This window comes from Vulpes vulpes, chromosome 13 (genome assembly GCF_048418805.1).
Source record: "Vulpes vulpes isolate BD-2025 chromosome 13, VulVul3, whole genome shotgun sequence".
NCBI classification, from domain to species: Eukaryota; Metazoa; Chordata; class Mammalia; order Carnivora; family Canidae; genus Vulpes; species Vulpes vulpes.
The window spans coordinates 130027074-130053553 of record NC_132792.1 but is presented as its reverse complement, the minus strand read 5'-3'; the positions used below and the strand labels follow the sequence as shown (position 1 = coordinate 130053553).

The 26480-nt window shown below is 47.9% G+C and overlaps 1 protein-coding gene across 10 annotated transcripts in view; it reads left to right on the top strand.

Moving 5' to 3' along the window:
- Positions 1–26480, top strand: part of GPR161 (G protein-coupled receptor 161) — a 44271-nt gene that overhangs the window by 11650 nt on the left and 6141 nt on the right. For 6 of the 10 annotated variants that reach the window (XM_026003358.2, XM_026003361.2, XM_072732942.1 and 3 more), the window contains 2 exons: positions 13184–13601; positions 19929–20653. In XM_026003358.2, coding sequence (XP_025859143.1) covers positions 13184–13601; positions 19929–20653 — 1143 coding nt within the window. Of the gene's footprint in view, positions 1–1611; positions 1767–12392; positions 12572–13183; positions 13602–19928; positions 20654–26480 lie in introns of all 10 variants that reach the window. The other 4 variants (XM_072732943.1, XM_072732944.1, XM_072732939.1 and 1 more) reach the window with 2 other exon arrangements.

Sequence of the window (26480 nt, the reverse complement as noted above, 5' to 3'; positions counted from 1 at the left end):
GTTTTCCTTAGGGTACTCAGCTGGTGGCGGGGGTGGGGGGGTCACTGTGCCCGAGGAGCCGGTGAGGATGGTCTGGGCCGGACACAGCTCATACCCTCTGTTGCTGGAGGAGAGGACTCCAGAGGCCCTCTGACAGTGTGTGAGCATAGCCACTACCTTCACTGGATGACTCCCCAATCCCTGTCAGAGGAGTGAGAGAGGAGGAATCCAGATACATATGTTTTTCAGCTTTTTATTTATTTATTTTTTTTTTCGAAAATTAATAAGGCAAAGATCAGTCTTATATAAGTTAGAAATTTTTGCATTTCTGAATTTATACCTAACTCATGGCTGAGATTTTTTTTTTTTTAATTTTTATTTATTTATGATAGTCACAGAGAGATAGAGAGAGGCAGAGACACAGGCAGAGGGAGAAGCAGGCTCCATGCACCGGGAGCCCGACGTGGGATTGGATCCCGGGTCTCCAGGACCGCGCCCTGGGCCAAAGGCAGGCGCCAAACCGCTGCGCCACCCAGGGATCCCGTTTTTCAGCTTTTTAAATTGTATTTAACCTAAAGCTTGCCATCCTAGTCATTGTTACTTCACAAATCAGTGGTACCGACTACATTGTGCAGCCTTTCCCACTGTCCATCTCTAGAACTCTTTTCATCTGGTAAAACTAAACCCATTAACCAATCCCCCTCCCTTCCACCCCTCCCTCCTGGCACCCACCATTCTGCATTCAGTCTAATTCTGGCCGCTCTGAGCACCTCACATTAAGTGCGATCATGCAATATTTGTCACTCTGTGGCTGGCTGACTCCACTCGACATAGTGTCCTCCAGCTTCATCCATGTCGGAGCCTGTGTTAGAATCTCCTTTGGAAAGCTAAATAATATTCCAGCCTGTTGGTGTTCCGTGTTTTGCTTATCCATCATCACTCAGTGGATGCTTGGGTGCTGCCTCGTTTTAGCTAGTGTGAATAATGCTGTTGGGAACATGGGTGCACAAGTATCTCTTTGAGACCTTGCTTTTAGTTATTTTAGGTTTATAACCAGAAATGGAACTGCTAGATTGTATGGCAATTCTGTATTTAACTTTTTGAGAAACCCTTGTGCTGTTTTCTGCAGCGGCTCTATCAGTACATTCCCACCAGCAGTGCAGAAGAGTTCCAGTTTCTCCACATCCACATCCTCACCAACACTGGTTGTGGGGTTTTTCCCCTTATAGTAGCCATTCTAACGAGTATCAGGTGATATTTCCTCAGAGTTTTATTTGCTTTTCCTAATGCCCAGTGATGTTGAGCATCTTTTCATATGCCTGCTGGCCATTTTACAGCTCTTTTTTACACACAGATGTTTTCTAGGTTGTTGTTGAATTTTAGGAGTTCTTAATACATTCTAAATATTAAATCCCTAACCAGATCTATGATTTGCAAACATGTTCTCCCATCCTGTGGGTTGCCTTCTTCCTCTGTGGATAGCACTTTTAGATGTACAGAATTTTAAAATCTTTGTGAAGTCCAGTGTGTCTATTTTTTTCTCTTTTCATACCCTTGTTTCCTGTCCAAGAAGTGATTGCCAAATTCCATGTGGTGACTTGGTTTTTTGTTTTTGTTTTTAATTTATGATAGTCACAGAGAGAGAGAGAGAGAGGCAGAGACACAGGCAGAGGGAGAAGCAGGCTCCATCCACCGGGAGCCCGACGTGGGATTCGATCCCAGGTCTCCAGGATCGCGCTCTGGGCCAAAGGCAGGCGCCAAACCGCTGCGCCACCCAGGGATCCCTGGTATATTTTTTGTTGGTTCTTTAAGCTTCAGTCACCCTGCTCTCCCATTTATTTGTTGTTTCTTTCCCTCTTTTAATAAACTTATTATACCAATAGATCAGTAGCATATTTTAGACTTAGTAAATCTTTATGAGCCATTCCACAGACAGGGCAAGTATTCCCAGTAGAGGAGAGGCAGAAGCAAAAGCAAATTGGAAATGGAAACATATGGCATAGCAGGCTGGAGCAGAAAGCCCACGAATGGGTTGGTGGGTGAGAAATTTGAAATGTAGGTGAGGCCACACCGTGTTGAATCTTCTACCATGGTGAATGGTTAGATTGTAGATAGATGGTAGCATCACAGCCATTGGACCAAGTTGTAGAGCTGCTACAACCTATTGTCCTCTCAAACTAAGCACTTAACCTTTCTGAGCCTCAGTTTCCCCATTTCATTTATTTAGCAAACACGTGATTCCAAACACTATGCTGAACACTGTAAAAATATTAACTCATTTACTTCTCTCACCAACCCTATGAGGCAGGTGCCTGAGCAAGAGGATTGTCCCCATTTTAAAGAAGGGAAGCTCATGCCCAGAGAGTTTAAGTAACATGTCAAGGTCCCAGAGCCAGTAAGTAGTGGAGCTGGGATTTGAATCCAGGCTCTCTAGTTCCAGAGTTCATGCTTAACCGTGTTATGCTGTCTCTCTGAAACGAGAAGCATAATTCCTACCTCTAAAAGTTACCCAGATGATCTGATGAGATGATGCACATAAGGGCACGTTGTATGTCGCACAGTATTTTCCGAACACTTTATTATTAGTTAAAAGTAATTAAGCAACACTGTGGACATGGATGAGATTCTCAAGGGTATAGGGAGAAAGGGATGGATCAAGGAGCAAGCCTTGGGAAATGTCTGTGCTGAGGAACGAGGGTTTGGTTTTGGGAAGACCTTGAGCAGACTCACTGTTGACCTATGTGGGACAGGGTCACAGTCAGTGAGGAGCCCTGACCTCCAGCCTGCTAGTCTCTACAAATAGATGCCGTGAAGGGCAGTGAGGTACTCAAATGGATGATGTTTGTGCAGAGGGGACTGAAGCCAGGTCTCTCCCGCTGGCGCACCAGGAACCCAGTCGGGGACTGTAAGGCTGTTCGGATTCTGACTGTAGCTTTTTTTCCTTCTGCGGTGCATTTTCCCAAGCAGACTAGAGCTCACACTTGCCCTACATGTGAAGTGAGAGGCTTGGAACTAGGACATTACTAGGTTTGTGGTGGCCTTGTGGGGACAGGAGCGAAGTGCACAGTGCATGGTAGCAGACTCTGGGCTAGCTGGGCAGGCCTCCCTCTGGGGTTGCTGAGGCCAGCTTGCCGCACCTGCCATTTTGGGGACAACTTTGATGTCAGTGCAGGGGAAAGATGGCAGGATGATGGGGATCCTGGGGATCCCTGGGGAAACGCAGGCATCTTGTGATCCCTCTCTGGCTCTCAGTGAGTTGTGTGGTCTGGTTTGAAAGTGGGAGGGGAGGGGTTTACTGTCTATCTCAGTTACCTTGGTGCAAAGCCAGGTAGCTATTAGAACCTTCTTTCCAACTGCACCTCCCCAGCTGGTGATTGATGTGTATAAAGCGCTTGGAGGTGCTGAGATGAAGAGGACCTGAGAGAATTGCCAAAACAGTGCTGTACTGACCTCACCTGGGCTTGTTTGAAGTGGTGTTTAGGAATACTTCCTCGCCTGGAGGGTTGTTTATTTGAGTATCTTATGTACCTGCCTGGCTCTTGATTGGTATTTACTTTCTTTAGCAGAGGGTAGCTGGTGGTCCCAGCTTTTGGGCTGCTCAGTCTCCTTTTTTTTTTTTTTTTTTTAAGATTTTATTTATTTATTAATGAGAGAAACAAGGAGAGAGGCAGAGACACAGGCAGAGGGAGAAGCAGGCTCCTTGAGGGGAACCTGATGTGGAACTCGATCCCAGGACCCTGGGATCACGACTTGAGTCGAAGGCAGACGCTCAACCACTGAGCCACCCAGGCGTCCCTACTCAGGCTGCTCACAGAGTGGGGTGGCTGTGGAGGAGAAAGTGAACTAGGTATAATTAAGAATGTCAGAAGAGAATCTTCTGCCAAAAGAATCTTTTTCTATAGAAGACTTAGGGAGAGGACAGGTGTGTCTCATCCTGTCTGGCAGCCCTGTGTTAGAGAAGTGTCTCCTTCTGACCAATACGGCCTCCTAGCAGCCCCCTGAGCCAGGGCCAGTTGTATGCAGGCTCTTGGGCTGAACCTTTTTTAAAAAAATTTTTTAAAGATTTTATTTATTTACTTGAGAGAGAATGAGAGCACACAGGGAGAAGCAGACTCTCTGATGAGTAAGGACCCTGACATGGGGCTCCATTCCAGGACCCGGAGATCATGACCTGAGCCGAAGGCAGATGCTTTACCAGCTGAGCCCCCCAGGCCGACTCAGCCTCACTTACAAGGGGTGGAGGGCAGGGGTGGCCTCCTTTTCTTTGTAGAGGCTTGTAGGCTGGGCCACAGATCTCCTGATCCCAAAGAGACCGCACTCTGGGGATGAAAAGGAGTCCATGATGCTTCTGTCCATGAGTCTGCAACAAGAAGGAAGGGATAAGAAGGTTTTTAGGATGAGGCTGAGGAAGGCCGAGCTGTGCCTGAGGAGTCAGCCTAATCTTAAAAAAGGGAAGGTTCTTGGGATTAATCTCCAAAAAAGTGGGGTCTTGACATTTTGTATGAAGACCATGGCATATCAAGTATTAGCTGGGATTCTTTAAGTTGCAAGTGACAGAAACCCAGCTTAGTTGGCCTCAGTGAAGGAGAAAATATACTCAAGAAGAACAAGAAGATTGAGAGTCTCAAATTATTTCATCAGCTTCTTTGGATGGATCCATTGCATTCCCTCTCCCTCTTTCACTATCCTTCCCTCAGCTTTGCCCATGAGCGCTCTCCTCAGAGTGCCAGAGAGCCAGCTGCTCCACCTATAGGCCCAGTTTATCAGCCAACCAAGCTCTGGTAGCTAGTCTGTCCTTCAGCAGATCCAGCCAAAGTCCTGAGTCATGTGGCCATAGCCAAAAAATGGAGGAAGCATCCTTTCCCATTGTGAAATCAGGGTAGACCTTCCAATGCTAACACTAGAGAGAGGGAGACCTGTGGGAAGAGCTTGCTGTGTGCCAGATGCTGCTCTAGGCACTTGGTACAAATAAACGTAAACTCAGTTCTCATAATGACTATGAGGAAGATATATTCTTTTTATAGATGAGGAAACAAGTCAATAAGTTTTTGTATCTAATAAGTAGAGAAGTTAGACCTCACACCCAGGCGGTTTAGCTGTGCTGTTTGTACACTTCACCCCCAGGCCACCGTCTTTTTCTGACAAATGTGAGATGACAGTGGTCTGAGCAGGAAGGATGGCCACTACAACTTGATGAAAATCAGAGTTCTAGGTAAAAATATGAGGTGAGATCATACTATCCAAATTTGCACAATTAAACAAGAGAGGTAATCTACCCTTACCTTGTAGTAATTCTGTTTTTGCAGATCAAGGTACTTGTAGGATTACTTCTTGGAAATTACCATGCAAACTGGTTTATAAAACACAATAAATACCTGTCTCAATATTCCGTAACACTGCGTTATTTTTTAACCCAAAATAATACTGTATCAAGATTTGGCTTTGAATGACTTGAAGCCATCGCCAGCAATCCAACCCAGCAGACTGTTCACCGTCTCTAGGAATGGCCAAGAGGCCAAGGTAACTCCAGAAGAGGTACATCCGTGCTACACTGAGCCACGGCAGGAAAGAGGAGGGAATGTGAAGCCTTCCCTGGTAACCTGTCAGGAGTAACTTCTGATTCGTTTATTAAAACCCCAGTCATGCCTCTCATTCTCTCTCTTTTACAAATAAATAAAATCTTAAGAAAAAAAAAAAACTACCTCAGTTATGGAACACATGTGTTGTTTCTCAGAGATACGGCACAAGGCAACAAGGCAGGGCACAGTGAGTGTGGGAGTTCTGAACCACCTTTGTGTCTGGCGGCAGAACTGGCCCACAGAGTGGTAATGTGAGTCACACGTGAATTTGCTTCCATTCAATGGGCCCCGGCTTGTCAGGCCCTGGGTAAGCGGGCTGCCTGCCAGGACGCCTTTGCTGGCTGGGGCAATCTGAGTCCTCTCTCTTGTTCTTTAAAGGTACACCCCTGGGGGATTTGTTGGGGTTGTGCCTCCCCACTGTACAAGTTGGGAGGCCTCCTGGCAGAGGCCGGGATTTTGGAGTTCCCTGGTGGGCAGCTCTTTGGCCCACACACCCCTTCTGCCTCCTGGGAAAGGTTGGACCAGAGAGCCTCAGCTCTGCAGGCAGCCCTGGGTTCTCTGGTCCTACAGTTCAGAAGTGTGCCTGTTGTTGCCTCTGGAGAGTAACAGGGGAGAGTACTGCTTTACTAATTCTTTTCCCTGTCTTTTCTATGTTTTTTTTGTCTGTTTAGGTTTGGTTTTTGGTTGTTTTTTTTTTTTAAGATTTCATTCATTCATTCATTCATTCATTCATTCATTCATTCATGAGAGACACAGAGAGAGAAGCAGAGACATAGGCAGAAGGAGAAAGAAGCAGGCTCCATGCAAGGAGACTGATGTGGGACTCCATCCCAGATCCCAGGATCACACCCTGAGCCAAAGGCAGATGCTCAACTGCTGAGCCACCCAGGCGTCCCTGTTTGTTTGTTTTTTTAAAGATTATTTGTTTATTTGAGAGAGCGTGTGTACACATAAGCATGAGCAGGAAGGGGAGGGGCAGAGGGGGAGGGAGAAGCAGAATCCCTGCTCAGCAGGGAGCCTGATGTGGGGCTCAATCCCAGGACCCTGGGATCATGACCTGAGCTGAAGGAAGACACTTAACTGACTGAGCCACTCAGGCGCCCCTTCCCCTGTCTTTGGATTTTAAGTTCTGCATCCTATTTTTATTCTTTTACATTGTTAATACTCATATTTAGCAATGACAAACTTATGGAAGCTAGTCCTTCATCTACAGATAATTATTGAGTGTACCAACTACATACCACACACTTGTGCAGGTGCTGGGGAAGCAGCCCTAACCAAAGATCCTGCCCTGAGTACTTAATAATCTGGACTCTTTCTACTCTAACCATGCCTTTAAGAGCTTCCATTTTGCTTAGTATTTTAATTTTGCCCTGGTTTCAAAGCCTCTAAATTAGCTCTTTTTTTTTTAATATAAAATTTATGGCTGATGTTTAACTTTTTAAATTTAAGCTTCATTTTTAAGCAGTTGTTATTTAGATTTATGCATAAATTTGCCAGTTTCTTTTCTAACAGTTGATTCTTGCATGCTGTTTATTTTTTGGATTTTGGGTTCCTTCATGAAATGTGTCTTTAAGTGGATCATTCAGTCAGTTTACAATTAGTAAACTTTCAGGTTTTGTTTGCCTCAAAAGTGTATTGTGCCCTCTCTTGGATGATATTATAGAACTTTAGGGAAAGAGTTCTTTTCCTCAGTCAGCACTTTGAGAGATCCTTCCACGGTTTTTTGGCCTCTATTTTCTGTTTTCTTCAAAAGAAGAGTCTGCTGTTTATTTAATGTTACTTCTTTATCAGAAAACTTGCTTTTACTATTTTCTCTGTGTCTTGATGTTTGGCATTTTTCATTGTGATGTGCCTTGATGCAAACTTTTTCTAATTTACTCTTAGAATTCGAGATAACCCTTCATTCTGAGGACTTGTGTCTTCCTTTAATTCTAGAAAATGTTCAGTCATCTCTTTAAAAATTGTGTCAACCTTGATGTGGACAGTCAAGGCCCAACTGAATGCAAGTTGGGTGCTTTAGACTCAAGTAACAAAACTGAAAATAGGTCTAAAAATCATTTTAAGAAATGTATTTCCTGTAACAAGCCAGGATGAGTGACTCGATGGTTTGCTAATTCAGCGGCTCCAGGATTGACCATCTCCTTGCTGTGCATAACATGCTGGCTTAGCACCTCTGAGGATCCCAAGATGCCTGCCTTAGGGCCCTCAGGAAAAGATTTGTCTTCTGGGGTCTTTATGAGATCAGAGCAGCTTTCCCCAGATACCTCGATTTCCACCCCTGCCAACCCCCGACTTCTCCTCTTGACTACTTGGCCAGGATTGCATGGAGAAAGGGACACAATGATTACTTTAGACCAACCAGGATTTAGCTCCCAGATCTAGGGATAGGATCAACCATCTTGGAGTCACTGGGAGGAGGATTACACCAGAACCAAGTCAGAGGTCTGCCAGTAAGGAGAAGAGCCAGAGTGGTGGTTGGGTAGGCACCCAGCAGCATCTGCTACCTACATTCTTCACTCTTTTGCTGCCCTTCTTTTTTTTAATTTTTTTTTTTTTTAAATTTTTATTTATTTATGATAGTAACAGAGAGAGAGAGAGAGAGGCAGAGACATAAGCAGAGGGAGAAGCAGGCTCCATGCACCGGGAGCCTGATGTGGGATTCGATCCCGGGTCTCCAGGATCGCGCCCTGGGCCAAAGGCAAGCGCCTAACCACTGCGCCACCGAGGGATCCCTTTTGCTGCCCTTCTATTGAACTTATGTTGGATCTTCTTATCTGTCTTTTGTAAATCTTGACTTTTCATGTTTTCAGTTTCTTAATCGAATTTTGGGTAATTTCCTCAGAGCCATCTACCAGTTTACCATCTTTCTCTTTAGCTAAATCTGCTGTTCAGCATAACCATTGAGTTTTTAATTTTGACAACAAAAATTTTAATTTCTAGAATCTCAATAGGATTCTTTTTTTCTCAATTGCTTACTATTTTTTCATGGTATCTTGTTCTTTCATTATGGTTCTTAGCCCTTTTCTTTTTAAAGCTTTCAATAATATTTATATTATAGTCTCATTCAACTTTTTCTATTAATTTAAGTTCTTGGAATGTCAATTCTGTTTTTTGTTCTGATTGTCACTCATGATGAACACTATGCACTCACCTTCACTGAGTGTTTGTTTTGTGAATGTGGAAATTTACCACAGACCCATTTTATGTTTACTTTTGTCAGCATTAATTTTTACATGGATTTATTAGTTTGGATTTCTGCCCCATGCAGAATGCATGGATTTGGTACCTGCATCAGCATGGCATATGACTCAGTGTTTGCTTTCTCATGGCAGGAGGTGTTTTTCATGCTCCACCCAGAGCCTCAGGTAAATGACTGTGGTTTTTTTTTTTTTTTTTTTTTTTTTTTTTTTTTTTGCTTCCCTCTGCCAGCGGGAAGAACTTTTCTAATCTCTTATTCACGGAGGGGGCTGCGCTTCTAGAACCCATGGTTTATACAGGCATTGGTTCCAGTTCTCTGCCTTGTGGAGCTCAGAATTGCCCTCCCACAGAAACCACCTCAGCCCCAGGGCTCTTGAACTGGATCTAACACTCTTTTGGCCGTAGGTGTGGGATTTTAACTGACTTTGAATTTTCTCCCTATTTTTGGTACCTGTGGATTTCTCTCTCTTGGCTTTTCTTTTCCTTTTTAAAAACTTGGGTCACATTTAAGCCAGCATTTCAGTGAATTTGGAGTGGGAAAGACATTCATGTAGGCTGAGTCCACCATTTTGCCAGATAGGATTCCCTTAATGAGTGAAAAACACTCTGCTTAGCTTGAGGAATAAAGCACGTATTTTCTCATTTACTTTTTTATTTTATAGTTTCATTCTTTTAGTCTTTCTGACTGCATTTCAGGGACTTTCCTTGGAAGCTGTTTCTGTATATTTGAATAGGGAGTTCATACTGATGCCTCCTGTACCAACCTAACACTACAGGGTCCGTCCTCTCCTCTTCTTCTTCCATAATCTGTGCCTCCTTTCTCCCACAGACATACATACTCAGTTGCTCTACACTCAGAATAGTCGTAAAATTACAACACCATTAACATCAAGCCTACTAAATAAACTTGGTAGTTCTTTAATATATACCATTAACAATTTGTAGTCAAAATACTGTATTTTATTTAATTATTTTTTAAAGATTTTATTTATTTACTCACAAGAGACACACAGAGAGAGGCAGAGGCATAGGCAGTGGGAGAAACAGACTTCCCTGTGGGGAGACCGGATGTGGACCTCAATCCCAGCACCCTGGGATCACAACCTGAGCCGAAGGCAGATGCTCAACCACTGAGCCACCCAGATGCCCCCCAAATACTGTATTTTAAAAGCTACTTGATAGAACTTTTTTGTCTGTATGGTTATGTTATCAATCGAATATATAGTTAGGCCTAATTTTTCTGTTGGCAATAATTTTGTCTCCTTTTTTTAAAGATTTTATTTATTTATTCATGAGAGAGAGAAAGAGTCAGAGACATAGGCAGAGGGAGAGAAGCAGGCTCACTGCAGGGAGCCAGATGTGGACCGTGATCCCAGGACCCTGGGATCACAACCTGAGCCAAAGGCAGATGCTCAACCACCGAGCCCTCCAGGTGCCCCAATTTTACTTTTTGCATTCATTTGTATTGAAAATTTTTTAGTATATAAAATATTTACATGGTTCAAGAATCAAAACTGTGAAAAATACTTAGAGAAATTTTGCTTCCATTAGTTTCTTAATTTCTAGTTATCTTTACTATTTTCTTTTTGTATAAGTAAACTAATATTTATGTATATTTGTATGCGGATACATTCTTATTTTCCCTTCTTTCTCACATTTTTCTAATTTCTTATTGTTTTTTTACAATTAGTGCCTCAACAAATGAAACAACTTTGTGCATCTGTCATTTCATATTATGAACTTATACCTTCAGGCAGGTACCTAGAAATAGAATTGCTGGGTCAAAGGGCACATGCATATGGAGCTTTGTTAGATATTGCCAAACCCCCTCCACAGGGCTTTTCCCTTCTGCAATCACATTTGGAGTGAGTGTGGGAGAACGCATGTTTCCCTGCAGCCTTACCAACAGAGTGATGCCGCACTCGTGAGTTTTTAGTGGCATGAAAGTTAAGAGATGTTATCTCATGTAGTTTTGTGGGCATTTCTCTTACTTTAATTGACATTGGGCATCTTTTCATAGGTTTACAGTATGATTGGTATATCTTGTTCTGTGAACTGTTTATGTCTATTTGTACCTGCTTTTATTGAAATATAAATTGACACATAACATCATGTAAGTTTAAGGGATACGACATAATGATTTGATGGATATATGTATGCAAAATGACCATAAGTTTTGTTGATATCTATCTCCTCAGAGAGCTACATTTTTTTCTGTCTATAGCTTTTGCTCAATTTTCTGTTTTTTCACCTTTCTGGGGTATTTTTAATTATTTATAAATTAAATTGATTAATCCTTTCTCTATGACATAAATTATAAATACTTTCTCGTATTTTGTCATTTGTCTAATGACTCAACGTCTGTTTTCTTTACCATGTCATCACTTGCAAAGTTAATATGCTCACGTAGGACCTTTGTTTTGAGACACCAAATAATTTACTTATAAGAGTTAACAAAATTAAAAAAAAAAAAAAAAGAGTTAACAAAATTCAGAACTCACAAAATAAAGACAAAACCCCGAGACAACCTTACAAAGACACAGATGTAGAAGGCATACAAGGTATATTCATTGCACAAAGCCGGAGTAACTAACATACTGCATAACTGAGCAAAAATTTAGAATATTTCAGCAGCCTGGAAATATGGGCCCAAATGCACGAAATAAAATTTAGTAGAAATAATGTGTTGTATTTAGGTTTAAAAACATTAATGCCATCAATTAAAGATTGGGGACAGCTGCCTTCACAGAAATTCCTATGTGTATAAGTGTTGGGTTTTAGACGACCACACAGTTAGATAAGCCCAACAGGATGATACGGTTGCTGAAGGAAAATGCATTCTTAGAGTGAACAGCAGGAGGAGGTTGTTCTGATGATGGAGAAAATTGCCCCCTTGTGCTCGACACTTAGCAGACCACATCCAGAAGATGCGTTTGGTTTTGGGGACTATGGGATCAAGAAGGTCACAGTTAGCTGCAGACAGGTCCAAAGCAAGGAGTCTGAATTACCCAAGAGTCTGGACTCATATCAGGGACTCAGGAGATAAAATCTGGAGAAGGGAAAGCAAGTCACTTGGGAAGCATTTAGAGGCTATCAAGTGGAGGAGGGATTCAGATTGTTTGGTGGGGCTCAAGCCAGCAGGCCTCAGGTCTGTGGTGAGGACCCACAGCAGGCAGGCTCCCTGGAACAGGAAGTTCTCTGACCAGCACATGGGACTGCTGGAAGGGGAAGGGCCACCTTTGAACCCACCTGCTCCCTGTGGCCAAAAGTGTGTGGACAGCGGTGTCAGGTCAGCCAGGGGCAGTGGGGAAAGCCTCTGCCTCCCTGTGTGGGCAGATTAGGAACTGTGGTCCTGTCATCTGGCTCATGGAAGGAAAGCTTTCCTTTCTGGTGTCTTCTGTTTGTTGGGAACAGGAGCAGGTAGGGGAAGTGATTGGTGGGATTTTTTGGCTGATGAAAGTAGGTGAAGTTTTTGGAGAAACATGGCCCTTGGAATTTAATGTTAAGATGTTAACCTTCAGTTTTAGCCAAGGTCTCGAGCTAGTGTCCCAAGAGCAGGGGCTGCGCTGTGTGGAGAATGGTGTTGTGGGCCAAGGCCTCACCCTGTTCCCGCATATCCCTATTTGTGCTTAGTGTCCGATGCTTGCCCTCCTTCGGCTGTGTCTGACAAGAGCCAAGATGATGGTTCTGAATGAATTGTACGTGTCAAAAGTCTGCTCAGGGACCTCAGAAGAGTTCCTACGATAAGCTTGCTTTGGAACTTGAACAGGCACACAAATCACCTGGGGATGGGATTCTGCATCTGAAACAAAGTATGTACTTTATGTTGGCTAATTGAATTTAAACTTTAAAAAATGTAAAAAAAAAAAAAAAAGAAAAGAAAAAAGAAAAAACACAAACCCATAAACCACCAAAAAAAAATATGCACATTCTGGTTCAGGGAGTCAGAGGCGTGCCTGAGATTCCCTGTCTCTGTGGGCTTTGTGGGATGCTACTGCCGCTGGCTCAGGGAGCTCCCCGAGTTGCAGGGGCCCCGGAGCAGCACAGAGTCCCCTGCCTGCTGCTTGTTTCCAGTGCAGGTTCCCAGGCTGGACATCTGATCTCCAGGACCAGCCCCTGTGCGGCGGGGCCCCAGAATTGGCCCTTGGGCCAACACGCAGGCTATACATCACGGGCTTTAAACACTGGCCACAGGAACAGTGATTAGGTTGGGTTAGGTTGGAAGAACACGTCGTTCAAGGAGACACAGGGAGTCCCACACAAAGTAGGTTGTAGAAAACAGGCCACTTTTGAGCTTGAGCGGGGAAGCCTGGCTGAGAGTCTCAGGCTGCCAAGAGGACTGGAGCCTCTGCTGCTCTTCTGTCAAGTGCATGTGAGAGGATCTGATGAGTCTTTTCCTGTCCATCGGTCTCCCCTTTTTCTAGCCGTCCAGCATGCTTTGCACACCACACGCCGAGGTGCCCTGACCATGAGCCTGAACTCCTCCCTCGGCCACAGGAAGGAGCTGAGTAACCTCACGGAGGAGGAGGGTGGTGAAGGGGGCGCTGTCGTCACTGACTTCATCACCATCATCATCATCACCATTTTCGTCTGCCTGGGCAACCTGGTCATCGCTGTCACCTTGTACAAGAAGTCGTACCTTCTCACCCTCAGCAACAAGTTCGTCTTCAGCCTGACCCTGTCCAACTTCCTGCTGTCCGTGCTGGTGCTGCCTTTTGTGGCCACCAGCTCCATTCGGAGGGAATGGATCTTTGGCGTGGTCTGGTGCAACTTCTCCGCCCTCCTCTACCTGCTGATCAGCTCAGCCAGCATGCTCACGCTCGGGGTCATCGCTGTCGACCGGTAAGCCTGCCTCTGAGAATCAAGGAATTAAGGAACGGGTGCCGAGGGGGGAGCCTGGGAGATCATCTGGTCCTGTGACTTTCACTTTCTTAGTTCCTTGGGAGGATGTCGGGGGCTTTGGCCTCGTCCTCCATCCCTCTGACCAGAGTACCTCTGATTTTATCTAATCTGCATTATTGCATTTAGTTTTATTTTTTATAAAAAGATATTCTGATGCTTAAGAAGAAAGTTCTTAAAACCTCTGATGCACCCTTTATAGATGAGGAAAAGAAACTGGGGAAAGTGATCTGTCAGGGAAATTAGGTCCAGGGCTTCGCAGAGGGCTGCCTGCTGTCTCTTGCTTTGCTTGGGCCCCTCCGTTCATCATGCTTCTTAGGATTTTGCTCATGGGCACTTCACTCATCACAGGCAAGTGTTTGACTTCGGGGGGCGAGGGTAGATTGAAATTGTGGGATCAGGAGGGAGCAGTGGAGTCAGGAGGCTAGCCGGGGTTCCTGTCACTGGGTGACATGGTCCACGGGCTCCCTCAGGACCATCTGTTGTTGAGCTGATGAGCGGTAGCTGGATGGTGCACCCAGAGTGCAGGCCTGTACCAGGCCTAAGGCCAGACTGTGTCGGCCTCCTCTGGCTGTGGGGAATGCAAATTGGTCATAACTAATCAGTTGGCTTCTCTAAATCTCTTTTTTTTTTTCTCCCAATAATGAAAATGATACAGAAAATGTGAAGAATAAAGTAAGAACTAATCCCACCAATCAGAAGCAATCACTGTTTTGATGTTAGTATATTTACCTCTAGTAATCTTTGGTTGCATGCAGTACGCTTTTTAAATAGGCTTTATGGCACGTGTGGTTTGTGTTACCTGCTTTTTTACTTAACAAGTGATCATGAGCATTGTTTTCCCACCTGCAAGTGTTAAATGCTCTTTAGAAACATGATGTTTAACGGTTCCATGGTATTCCATCCTGAGGAGGCACTAGAATTTGTTTTTACAGTCCCTTCTTAGCTTACTGTCATATAGAGCACGTTTGAGGAAGGTGTATGTTGTGGAATTGTGTTTTTGGTAAGAGTAATAAAACACACTTTCAAGATTCTTTGTGTAAAAAGCATGTTGTTTTTCAGAAGATGGTACAGATTTTTACTCTTGTAGCTATTTGTCAGCATCCTATCAAGACTGATTATATGACATTTAAAAAAAAACTGAAACTTTGTTGGCAGTGGGAGGCATGGGATCTCACTGTTGTTCTAAATTCTATGTTTTTAAAAAATTGGCGATCTTTGAGCATCCTTTCCTGGGACTTGGGTCCTGTGTGACATGGAGTGAGGACCAATGGCTAGATCAGAGCTGGGGAGTTAGTTCTTAAGTGCCTCTCACGGGGGTCATCTCTATATGGATGCTTGGGGCATTGTCCCAGCGTGGCAGGGGTGGCTCTAAGGGGCTGTAAGTTGTTTGCTTGAATGTTGGGTTCCTCTGCAAGCATGACAGATCCTCCAGTTGTGCTGTCAGAGCGCACTGTCCCTGAGATGGGTGACCTGTTCCGGCACCCTGTTCTTTCCCACTGTGGCACTGGTTGGCACTAGTTGGCACTCTAGGGGAGGCCCTGTGCTGAGTCCTGAGGGTGGCAGGATACAAGTACGGACAGGACAGACCTTGCCCACCAGGAGTTTACAGGCGAAAGGCAGAGGCAGCAGGGGAGTGTGGGTGTGAACACAAAGCCAAAATAGCCGAGGGCGCAGCTCCAGTCCAGCCCTGGGTGGCAGGGCCAGGGGTGCTTCTGGGAAAGGTGGCATTTGAATGAATACATTAGGACAGCAAGTAGGATGCCTTGACCAGACCCTTGTGATTACAGGGGAGGGACTGGCATAAAATGTGGTAAAAGTTTTCAAATAACTTCATGGCAGGTGCCATTTATTTTTTTATATTGATCATTCGTGTGGTTTAAAGATACAAATTGACTGGACCAGTTAACTTGATTTTGTCCATTTAAGTGACATATTTATACACTCCTTCTGTCTGCTTAATTTTGTTAAATTAATTGTACTCAATCTTGGTAATTTCAGAGGTCATCTATTTGCCATAGTCTATTGGAAACCTAAAGATGCAACTATGTGTGCGTGTGTCTGTGTCTGTGAGAGAGGAAGGGAAGGAGAGATGGGGAGGGGTCAGGAGGGAGAGAGAAGAGGAAAAGCAAAAACGCAGAGACAAAGAACAGAGAGAATGGGACTAGAAGAGAGAAATAGTTACATTTCTAAGAAAGTGGAAAAGAAGAAAACCTGGGGCCGTGGTCACGACCTCAACTAAAAAGGGTTGCTTGCTGATCCCTTGCCAGGCGCCGTTGTGAGGCTTTGTGAGCTCACCCAAGCCCACATGGCTGGTAGGTGGCTCGTCCAGTTCTGAGGAGGTAGAGGCTGGGCTTTTAATCACCTCCAGAGACTGCACAGGGAACCACCGGTCATGTCTGACAAGTGGTTAGTGTAGCTCTGGGTTTCTCAGCCTGACAGTGCTGACATCGTGGGCCGGTAACATTTGCTGCGCGGGGCTGAACTGGGAGCTCCTCACCAGATGCAAGTAGCTCCTCTCCAGTTGTGACAACCCAGAATGTCTCCAGTCATCGTCACATGTCCCCAGGGAACATGTCATCCCCAGTCGTGAACCCCAGCTAAATAAATCAATCAATAAGTTGGCAGATGACCAAAAGTGGCCTCATGAAGAGACAGCAAAAAAACACAAGTGAAGAAAGAGTAGCTGACTGGAGCGAAGTTTGGTGGAAGTGTCAACATCCTAAACCAGCCACATGGAGATAGGGCCAGGTGGGGACCGTCAGTAGACCAGGGCAGAATTTCTCCATGCCTAAGTCTGTGACATGGTCACCTCTAGCTTAGCCTGGAAGCTGCTCATGTTTTCACTTTGTGCTGAGATGGATGAAACCCCAGCTCTAAAACCCGTGTTTAATAAATCAAAATAGCTGGGACTGTGAGATGGTTAGTCATAGTGAAGCAATTCACTAGTGCTTTTAGGAGACTGTTCAGTATGAGTTAACGTGTGTTCTCCTCTTGCCTTGGGCTCTGTTCACATCTGTAGGTGGAGCTGTCTCATTGACCCAGACGTGGCTATTGGAGGGCTCCGCGTTAGAGCCCCCGTGCATAATGGCTTGTCAATTACACGTGATGTTGTGAGAGCCTCTTTTGGGACCAGGGGTCCTGCTTGGGCTCATGTGTAAAAATGAGTGGCTGGAGGAAAGACTGAGAGCCCCAGAAGCCAGTTACGAGCAAGAGCCCAGAAGGCGAAAGGAACCCCTGCGCTTTGGCCTCCGTTGACCTGCAGGGGAGCAGGGAGTTGCTTGAGACCTGCATTTTCCTTTGAACCTGCAAATAGACCTACATGATGCTAAGTTGAAAGAAATGACATTTCAAATCTCTGAAATCCATGTTTTTTTGGTGGGCAGGTGTGGGGTTGTTTCATATCTTTATAGAGCTGTAGATTTGTGCATTTCATTGTATATAAATTTTATAAAAGATGGAAACAAACCCCAAAACTAGAATAGTCCTGGGGGGATAAAGGGGCAGCCCTCTGACCTTTGGCAACTGACCCCTTGGGAGCTGGCCCCTGACCCCAGCATCCCGGGGGACTCGGTCCAGCTGGGAGAGAGTACTGTCGTGTCCCACTGGAATTGCTCATGGCCAGAACCTCCATCAGCGGATGAAGCAAATACCATTTATTACAATAAAGAGAAGACTTGCCATAAAATAATAATAACTGTGTTAAGAATAGCCAGAAGGGTATGTTGCAGAGGACAGCTTATTAATTGTAATTATTTTTACGACTGCCAGAGCAGGGTTGGTCAGAGGAGCCAGGGGCAGTTAACATTCCCCAGGCTTGGCTTCCCACACCTGGACGTGCCCTTGCCCCTGAAGTGTCCTGAGGTCAGAGGGCCTACACAGTTTTTAAGAGGGCAGAGAAAAGAAATCTGGGGTACCTGGGTGGCTTAGGCAGTTGAGTGTCCCATTCTTGGTTTCAGCTCAGGTCATGATCTCATGAGTCCTGGGATCAAGCCTCATGTTGGGCTCCTCGCTCAACAGGGAGTCTGCTTGAGATTCTCTCCCTCCCTATGCCACTCCGCCTGCTAACACCCATGCATGCACTTCCTCTCAAATCTAAAAAAAAAAAGAAAAAGAAAAATCTCTGCCTTGTTTTGTGTAAGTGAAGGAAACCTCCCAGGCACCCCTCCATCCCACCCTAGCTACTTCCTCACATTTCACTTGCTGGGATGATGTACAGGTCAGGGTCTGGGCCATCACCTAGCAGGAGGTAGGAGACCACCAGAATGGCCTGGTTCATCTCTCGGGACTCAGAAGAGCCCAGTGTCCCTTCCTGGTCATGGCCATTGGGAGCAGCACGAACAATATGGGCCCCCATCTTCAGGAGAAGAGGGAGAGGTTGGTCAGAGAGAGAGCAGGCTCTGCCCCCACTGCCAGGGGAAGAGCAGGCACCATCTGGGCCTTTCCCTCAGTCCAATACGTTGCATTCTTGGAGCAGACCTGTGGCCGGGCTTCTGCAATGGTACAGATGAAGGACCTGAAGCTCTGAGAGGTTGAATCAGCTACCCAAAGTCACCCAGCTAGTAGACAGCAGAGCCACCATCTGAACCCAGGCATTCCAACTCCAAAGGCATGCTCCTTTCGTGGGCTGCACGGACATTGCAAGGTGCAAGCCCAGGTATCAGCATAAGACAGTGACAGTTGTACCCCAGGCCGTGTGCAGTGACAGCCGTAATCTGTGCCAGATCCCTGTGGGATCTTTTCAGATCTCACACCTGGAAACGCTGTCTTTCCAGGCTCCATCTTGGCTGGAGCCTGCAGCCCAACATCAGCAGCCCCAGGCTTATGTCTGATTAGGAGGGCCCTTCACAAGGATGCAGATGGGGGAAGCAGCCCCCCACCCCCCCACCCCGCCCCAGGAGAGGCAGCAAGCAGCATATGGCAGTTTGGACAGTGGCCCCTGGCCTGGAGCCGCTGATGAACAAAGGGTGACTCGAGATGGTCCCAGTGGAGCAGGAGGCTTCCCGGGAGGTGTGTGACCCTCACCGCCACGGCCATTTTCTGACATCCTACCTATACCGGGCAGCATCAGTGTGGCCACCCCTGTCTTTTCCACATGCTGCCCTCATGGGGAAAACACTATTACTCATTAAACAGCATTTCCTTTGGATAAAGTGTCTGAGTGGGGAGGACGGTGGTCTATTTCCAGCCCATGGTCTGGTCAGGCCTCCATGGCTCACATGCCCCTGGCCCCTGGCTCCTGGCCCCTGGCCCCGGCTTCCATCTCCCGCCCCGCCTCCGCCCCACACCTGCGTGATTGAACCCTGTGTAGCCTTCCCCTGAGGCAGGCACTGGCTCCCATCCATGCCTTCCCGTAGCTGCCTCCCCCCCCCCGTTACTCCTGGGTCAGGGCTTCTGATCTTTGAAGACCTGGATGTGTGTGCCATCTCCCACAGGAAGCCTGCTCTGACCCTGCCGTCTGGAACAGGTGCCCTGCCAAGCATCCCTCCTCCACCCATGGCCAAGGGGTTGGGAGCCGCCCCTATGGTGTGGACTCCTGGAGGAGATGGTTAACGAGCGACTGCTGGCCTGTGCATTGGGGACTGCGTTTATCTCTTGTTTCTTCCCCTTGTTTTGGGCAGGCTACATCTTCTTTCTCTGCTTTAGTGTCCTCATCTGTACAATGAGGATAATGGTAATCCTCACCACCTCAAGCAGTTGTCGTGAAGATTCCAGTTAGCTCTTACCTCCAGACCCTCAACCTCTCCCTGTTGTCTGTCTCCCCTCACATCTCCTCACTGCCTTTCCAGTACATAGCACAGCGCTTAGCACAGCGGGCCTTCAGTAAATGTTCATCCAGTGAATGAACCCCTTAGTCCTTTGATATTGCTCTGGTTTTTAATGACCCTCTGAAAACCGATCTAAATGGATTAATAATGTCAGCAACCCAGAAATTATCTGGCTTGATGCAGGATCCCTTAGAACTCCTGTGGATGCCTCAACATTATCCACAGCCCCAAATATGATTGGGCTCTCACATTGTGACTTGGAGCTCTGGCACCCAGCTCTTGCCTGAAGCGGGGTCCCAGAAAGCTGTGTAACATAGCACAGTCTGTGCCTTGTCGGGGAGAAGTTGGGAGAAGGAGCTACTTATAGGAGCACGGACCACATGGCTGGATCGGATGGAGAAATTCAGCAAAGCTCCCTGTGTTGGAGGGCACAGGGTGCCTATTCTGGTATATGGTCCCTATTTTGACTACCCTCTCTCGTCTCCCTCTGCCCTTTCTCTAGCTACTATGCTGTCCTGTACCCCATGGTGTATCCCATGAAGATCACGGGGAACCGAGCTGTGATGGCGCTTGTCTATATATGGCTTCACTCCCTCATCGGCTGCCTGCCACCTCTGTTTGGTTGGTCGTCGGTGGAGTTTGACGAGTTCAAGTGGATGTGTGTGGCTGCGTGGCACCGGGAGCCCGGCTATACCGCCTTCTGGCAGATCTGGTGTGCCCTGTTCCCCTTCCTGGTCATGCTGGTGTGCTATGGCTTCATCTTCCGCGTGGCCAGGGTCAAGGCCCGCAAGGTGCACTGTGGCACTGTGGTCATCGTGGAGGAGGACGCACAGAGGAACGGGAGGAAGAACTCCAGCACCTCCACCTCCTCCTCCGGCAGCAGGAGGAATGCCTTTCAGGGCGTGGTCTATTCGGCCAACCAGTGCAAAGCCCTCATCACCATCCTGGTGGTCATCGGGGCCTTCATGGTCACCTGGGGCCCCTACATGGTTGTCATCACCTCCGAGGCCCTCTGGGGGAGGAACTACGTCTCCCCGGCCCTGGAGACCTGGGCCACGTGGCTGTCCTTTACCAGCGCCATCTGCCACCCCCTGATCTACGGGCTCTGGAACAAGACGGTTCGCAAGGAGCTGCTGGGCATGTGCTTTGGGGATCGGTACTACCGGGAGCCGTTCGTGCAGCGGCAGAGGACGTCCAGGCTCTTCAGCATTTCCAACAGGATCACAGGTAACTTGGGCGTCCACTGGGCAAGGGATGTTCGCCCTGGCAGGAACCGCCTGCAGGCCTCAAGGGTGCTCTCAGGTGTTGAAGGGTGAGCGCTCAGGGCTCCTGGAGCGTCCCCCGTCTTTCCCAGGCAGCTTTCCCAAGTGCAGCAGCTTGAGGCAGGGGACGCCGGAGCTCAGAATCCGTGTTGCAAGCACAGCCCTGGCCCGCCGGCCTCTTTCTCCCGACCACATTGGACTGGGCTACCCTCCACCTTGGGCCAGTCCTTTCCTTTCAGTGTTCTGGAAAGCGGACTCCATTTCTGGGGCCCCCTTCCCTCCCCAGCTGCCCATCTCTGAACACATTCCTCCTCCTCGGGCCTTTCTGGCTGGGCCATGGTTTCCTCACACCGTCGCCGGTAACTCACGATGTGTCAGTGCCAAACCTCAGCCCTCACCTTGAAATGTCACTGTCTACTGTGTGTGAAGTGACTCCTCCATCTAGTAACCGATTTTGAAAGCTGACAGGTTTCTGGAAACAATGCTTTCACCTTTGGTGAGACCCAGGGGAATTACTCTAGGAAGAGATGGAATTTTTTTTTTTAAGATTTAATTTTTATTTATTTGAGAGAGAGAGCATGAGGAGGGAGAAGGGGCAGAGGGAGAGGGAGAACCAGGCTCCTTGCTGAGCCAGGAGCCCGACACAGGGCTTGAACCCAGGACCCCTGGATCCTGACCTGAGCTGAATGCAGACACTTAGCCGATTGAGCCACCCAGTAGTTCGTTTTTTAATCCTTTTTATTTTGATATGATTTTAGACTTGAAAAAGAGCTGGGAAGCATGTACAGAGAATCCCATCTGCCCTGCTTCTTCTGGTGTTAACACCTGGCCGAACCATAGCAGTTACCAAAATTAAGACATTAATATTGGTGTAGTGCTATTAACTATGCATTTGATTTGGATTTCACCCATTTTTCCCATTCCCATCCTTTTCCTGTTCCAGGATCCGGTTCACAATCATGTCATGGCTACCTTTGTCTTCTTCAAGTTTTGACAAGTCTGTGCTCTTCCCTTGTCTTCCATGACAGTAACACTTTTGTAGAGAATTGGTTGGAGACTTCGTAGAATGCCCCGCAGTATGTGTGGAGCTGATGTGTTCTCAGGATTAGAATGAGGTTATACCTTTTTGGCAGGAATGCCGTGGGGGTGCCATGCTCTCTGTAGTGATCACGTCTTGGGCACCTCGCTCACGTTACTTTGGTGTCTCAGTTGATGTCTTAGCTCAGGCTGCTATCACAAAATACCATAGATTAGGGGGCTTATACCACAGACATGTATTTCTCACAGTTCAGATGGCTGGAAATCTGAGGTCAAGGTGCTACACAGGTTGGGTTCTGGTGAGAGCTCTCTTCCTAGCTGTCTTCTTGCTGTGGCTCATGTGGTGGAGGTATGGGGAGACAGGACAGAGCAAGCCCTGTGGTCTCTTCTTATGAGGACCCCACCCTCAGGACCTCATCTCCTCCTGATTACCTCCTAAAGGCCTCATTTCCAAATGCCAGCACATTGGGGGTTAGGGTATATGAACTGGGGGGGGGCATACAGTCTATACAATTCAAGGGGTATCTATTGGGTTTCTCCATTGTAAAGTCACTGTTGTTTCCATTATAATTAATACATACAATGGGGGAGGTCCTTTGAGGCTATGCAGAGGTCCCCTCTCTCCTTCAGCCTTGCGTGCATTGGTGGATCTTGCCTCCAGCCATTAGTACTGTGGTTATTCTAGTGGGGAAGTAGCTGGCTTTTCAGGGTCATGTTTGAGGGTGATTGTCACCTGGATGAGCCACTGGAAGAGAGATTATGAAGGCACTTAGATCAACTGGAAAAAGCCAGTTCAGATTATAATTTTGAGAAGTCTTCCAACTTCTCTCTCAAGAGGGTGGAAAGAAATAGCTCATAATTATCATGAATACTCAGCGGTAGTGGTGATAGATCTTTTCTGTGAGGCAGTAACAAACCAGCATCATTGATTTATTTCATGGGCTAATGAAGTGTTACTTCTCGAGGGAAGAAGTCAGGGAGGTTTTTTTTTTGTTGTTTTTTTGTTTTTTTTTTAATTTTAGGTAGGCTCCATGCTTGAACTCATGACCCTGTCAAGAGAGGGACTTTTTATTCTAACCAGAGGAGAAAAAGAATCTCTCCCCATCCTAGGATTTTAACCACTGAAATGCCCATCTCCTAGCCTTTGCGACTCCGTGTTTCCAAGTATGCCTCGTGAGCCAGGACTGCATTCAGGGTCTGGTTTCATTTCACTGATTAACTTATTCAGAGTTTGTAAAAACACTTGTCTTCTAGGCAAAAAATTTGACATGTTTTATATTCCATGGAAATTTAGGAATGAGGAAAGAAAAAGAACAAAGAAAGAGAATGGAGGAGGAGAGGGTAGCTAACAAAAAAAGAAACATCTGCTTGGGGGTGCCTGGGTGGCTCAGTCGGTTAGGTGTCTGACTCTTGGTTTCAGCTCAGGTCACAATCTCAAGGTTGTGGGATCAAGCCCCCATGTTGGGCTCTGAGCTCAGTGCAGAGTTGGCTCCGGATTCTCTTCTCTCCCTCCCCTTCTGCCCCCCACCCAATAGATGAATAGTCTTAAAAAAAAAAATCTGCTTTTGGTTGCGATTTTCCATGCAGGGCACCTGTGACTGTGCGGGCTGAGGTCATGGGGCCAGAGAATGGGGGGACATGCCAGGTATAGCTTGGTGGCCAGTCCAAGGCAGCTGGTGGTCTCCTCTTGAGGGAAAAGCAGTCTTGCTGGATGTTTTTGGGTTGAAGAGCCTGGGGACGAAGGGGTTCTGCATAGTTGGCTTTCCTGGTGGTGGTGGTGGTAGCTGTGGGGGTGGTGGAGGCGGGAGGCTGCAGGCAGCCTGGGGGAGTCCTGGAGAGGGAGCAGCAGGCAGGCCCCAGCCTCACTCATTGCCCTTCTGGGCAGAATGGGGTGCCTCCGCCCCTCTGGCTGAGCCCCTCGGTGGGCCTGGCTCGCATCCACCCAGACTCCAGAACCAAAGTCCTTGCTGGCTCCCGGAGCCTGCTTCAGGACCGCCTCCCTCCCCTCCGAGAGTGCCCCAGCTCTGGTGGTAGCACCAGGAAAGAAAGAAGGTGGATCTGTTGCGGAGGAGCAAGAGAGGACTGGGAAGCTCTGGCTTGGTTTCGTGCCTTCCTCCGTGTGTGGACACCTGGGAAGTTTTAATCAAGGAACGGGTACCTGGAAGTAGAGACTTCCCTCACAGTGCCTGTGAGCAGAGGCAGAGAGGAACTCCAGAACGACCTGGAGCTTCCCAGCTGACTCTAGGATGTCAGGAGTTTTGTAAACACAGTGTCATGTTTATTTCCTACACAGATTTCCACCATAATCAGCGGGTCTGGGTTTTCTCGTTCTGTTAGCCCCAAGCTGAAGAAGTGCAAAAGCTGAGGTTTTCCCTAGATGCCACCTGCCACCGAGCCCCCCAAAAGCCTTCAGCCTGTGAGGTCTTATTGATAAATTTGCTAGGAATGGCCATTTCTGCGCCATCTGGAGGTTGTCAGGCTGTGCCCCCTCTGGAGGAGAGGTCAGCCCTAGAGCTGACACTGACTTCTAGTGCAAGAGGGTGGGCTGGATGCTAACATGTGGTGTTGGGAGGCCAGACCACACACCCAAAGCTGATAGGTGGCTACGCGTGACCAGGGGCCTTCAGGAGAAAGGGCAAACTGCCTTCCAGCAACTCTTCCATTGGCCGAGCCCAGGCAGGGCGGAGAGCCCAGGGCCCCCCACTCCAGGCTGGGAAGGTGGCCTGGGCACCCTGGGAAGGCAGCCTCTACAAATGCCTGCCACTCTGTGCCCGAAGCTCCTGGAACTGGGTTAGAGCCTTTCTAGCAGTCTTCTGGAGAGGAGGATGTGGACACACTCAGAAGAGACACCGTGGTGCAGGGCCTCTTGGAGAGCTCTGCGCTGGATGGAGGGAAGGCCACCCTGGGGCCTTTGAATTTTCATACCTGGTTTGCAGGTTTCTTCCCTAGTGCCACCGAGAGGCTTTCTGGTGACTTCAAAGTGCCTGTTTCACCTCAGAACTACGCTGCTGTTCCTTTACCTTCTGAAGGCACTAGTGACTCTGATTCATCCCAGGCTTGCTCAGATCCCCAGGGCCTGTCACTTTGTGCCTTTTTTTTTTTTTTTTAATTTTGTAACAAGGCTTGGATTGGGCCTAATCCAATAGATATATTATTGCTTCATGTGAAAAATACCAGGTATTTGTGCCCACTGTGGAGTGGTAAATGCGAAATCAACACAGGGCAGAGCAGTGCCCCAGATCTTTCAGCCCAGCCGCAGCGGGCTGGCTCAGATGGCTCCTCACGCTGCTGGAGACCAGGCCGTGCTCTGGCTCTCACCACAGCCTCAGAGCTGGTGTCCCAAACCCAGCACGGCCTTGGCCATCGTGGTTGGCAGTGCACTGTCCCACACAGGGCCCTCCCCAGGCCAGGCTTCCTGCAGGGATGTCATATTCTGAGGCCAAGGTCCTGGATGGGGACAAGCACGTTTGGGTCTTGTCTGGTCCCAGTCCCCTCCTCCAGTGTGCTCTGCACAAGCACAGTTCCCCCAGGTTCATGGAGGGGTGATTCAGAGGGAAGCCTGTCCTCCCCCTACCGTCTCCTCCTTGGCTCCAGGGAAGGAAGGAAAGCATATTGTCCATCACCTCATACGCTCAGGAGAATTAGGATGAACATAAAGAACGGAGCCCTGTGCTGTCTGTAAGTGGACCGTGGGAGGAACTGGGCCGCCGTTACGGCAGGTCATTCAGTCCTCTGGGCAGCAGGCCTTCTGCGCTTGTAATTGCTGGGAGCTCCTTCTCCTGACCTCGTGGTCTCCAGAGCCTCCAGCTCTTTTGTTCGTGGAGTTATTATTCTCTCAACTTTCCCAGGGGACTCCTGTAAATTTTTTTTTTTTTTAATTCTTAAGCTCCCTCCCTTGTCTCCTCTGAGATCTATTTCCCCCTTTTCTTTCTTTCTTTTGTAATCTTTCATCTCTGTCTCTCAGGCTAGTGGCTCTCTCCGTGTTTAGTGACCTTGGCCATCCTCTCTGTTAGTGGCAAGGCCCTGGGAGCGGGTGGAGGCCCTCTGGGGGGCACGAGAGGCCCAGCTGCCCTGGGAAGGGTTCTCACTCCCTGGCCAGGCAGAGTAAGATGAGGGGCGGGGTCCCCCTGTGAACTCTGTGGCCTGGGCTATGTGCGCGGCTTACCCAGTGTTGCCTGGGCCGTGGCCGGGGGAGTCTGCAAGGCCGGTCCCCTGGGTCACTCTCTGCCAACAAGGGGGCTGAGCACCCTGAGTCCAGGCTGGGAAGAGGGGTGGAGGGGCCTCGCACTGCCTCTGCTTTCCATCCAGCCCCGCCTGCCGCAGAGGCTCCTCGGCCTCCAGTTCCTGAGCTTCGGGGGCGCCGGGTGAGAAGCAGCCGCCGGCCTCAGCTCCCTGCCCTCACCTGGCTTGCGGACATGCTCCCCACTTTGCAGTTTACGCCCGTCTCTTAAAAATTCCCTTCTGGTATTCAGTGGGGATCCGAGGCGGTCACAGGGCACCCGTGTTCCTGTTTCACTGGAAGGTCATCACCCAGGGCTGTTGGCCCCACCTGCCTCGCTGGTGTGGGCTGCTGGCCTGAGAGTTTCCTCTCTGGGGGACCCAGAGAATCCTGGTGCAGACACCCCCAGGGTAGGAGCGAGAAGCAAAGGGGGCTGAGAGCCTGCATTGTAGGAGACAGGACAGGCAGGCCGGTGGTGAGGTGGGTGGGACAATGGAAAAGCGAGGGTCAGCGGCCGCCTCTGTGGGAGCTGGGT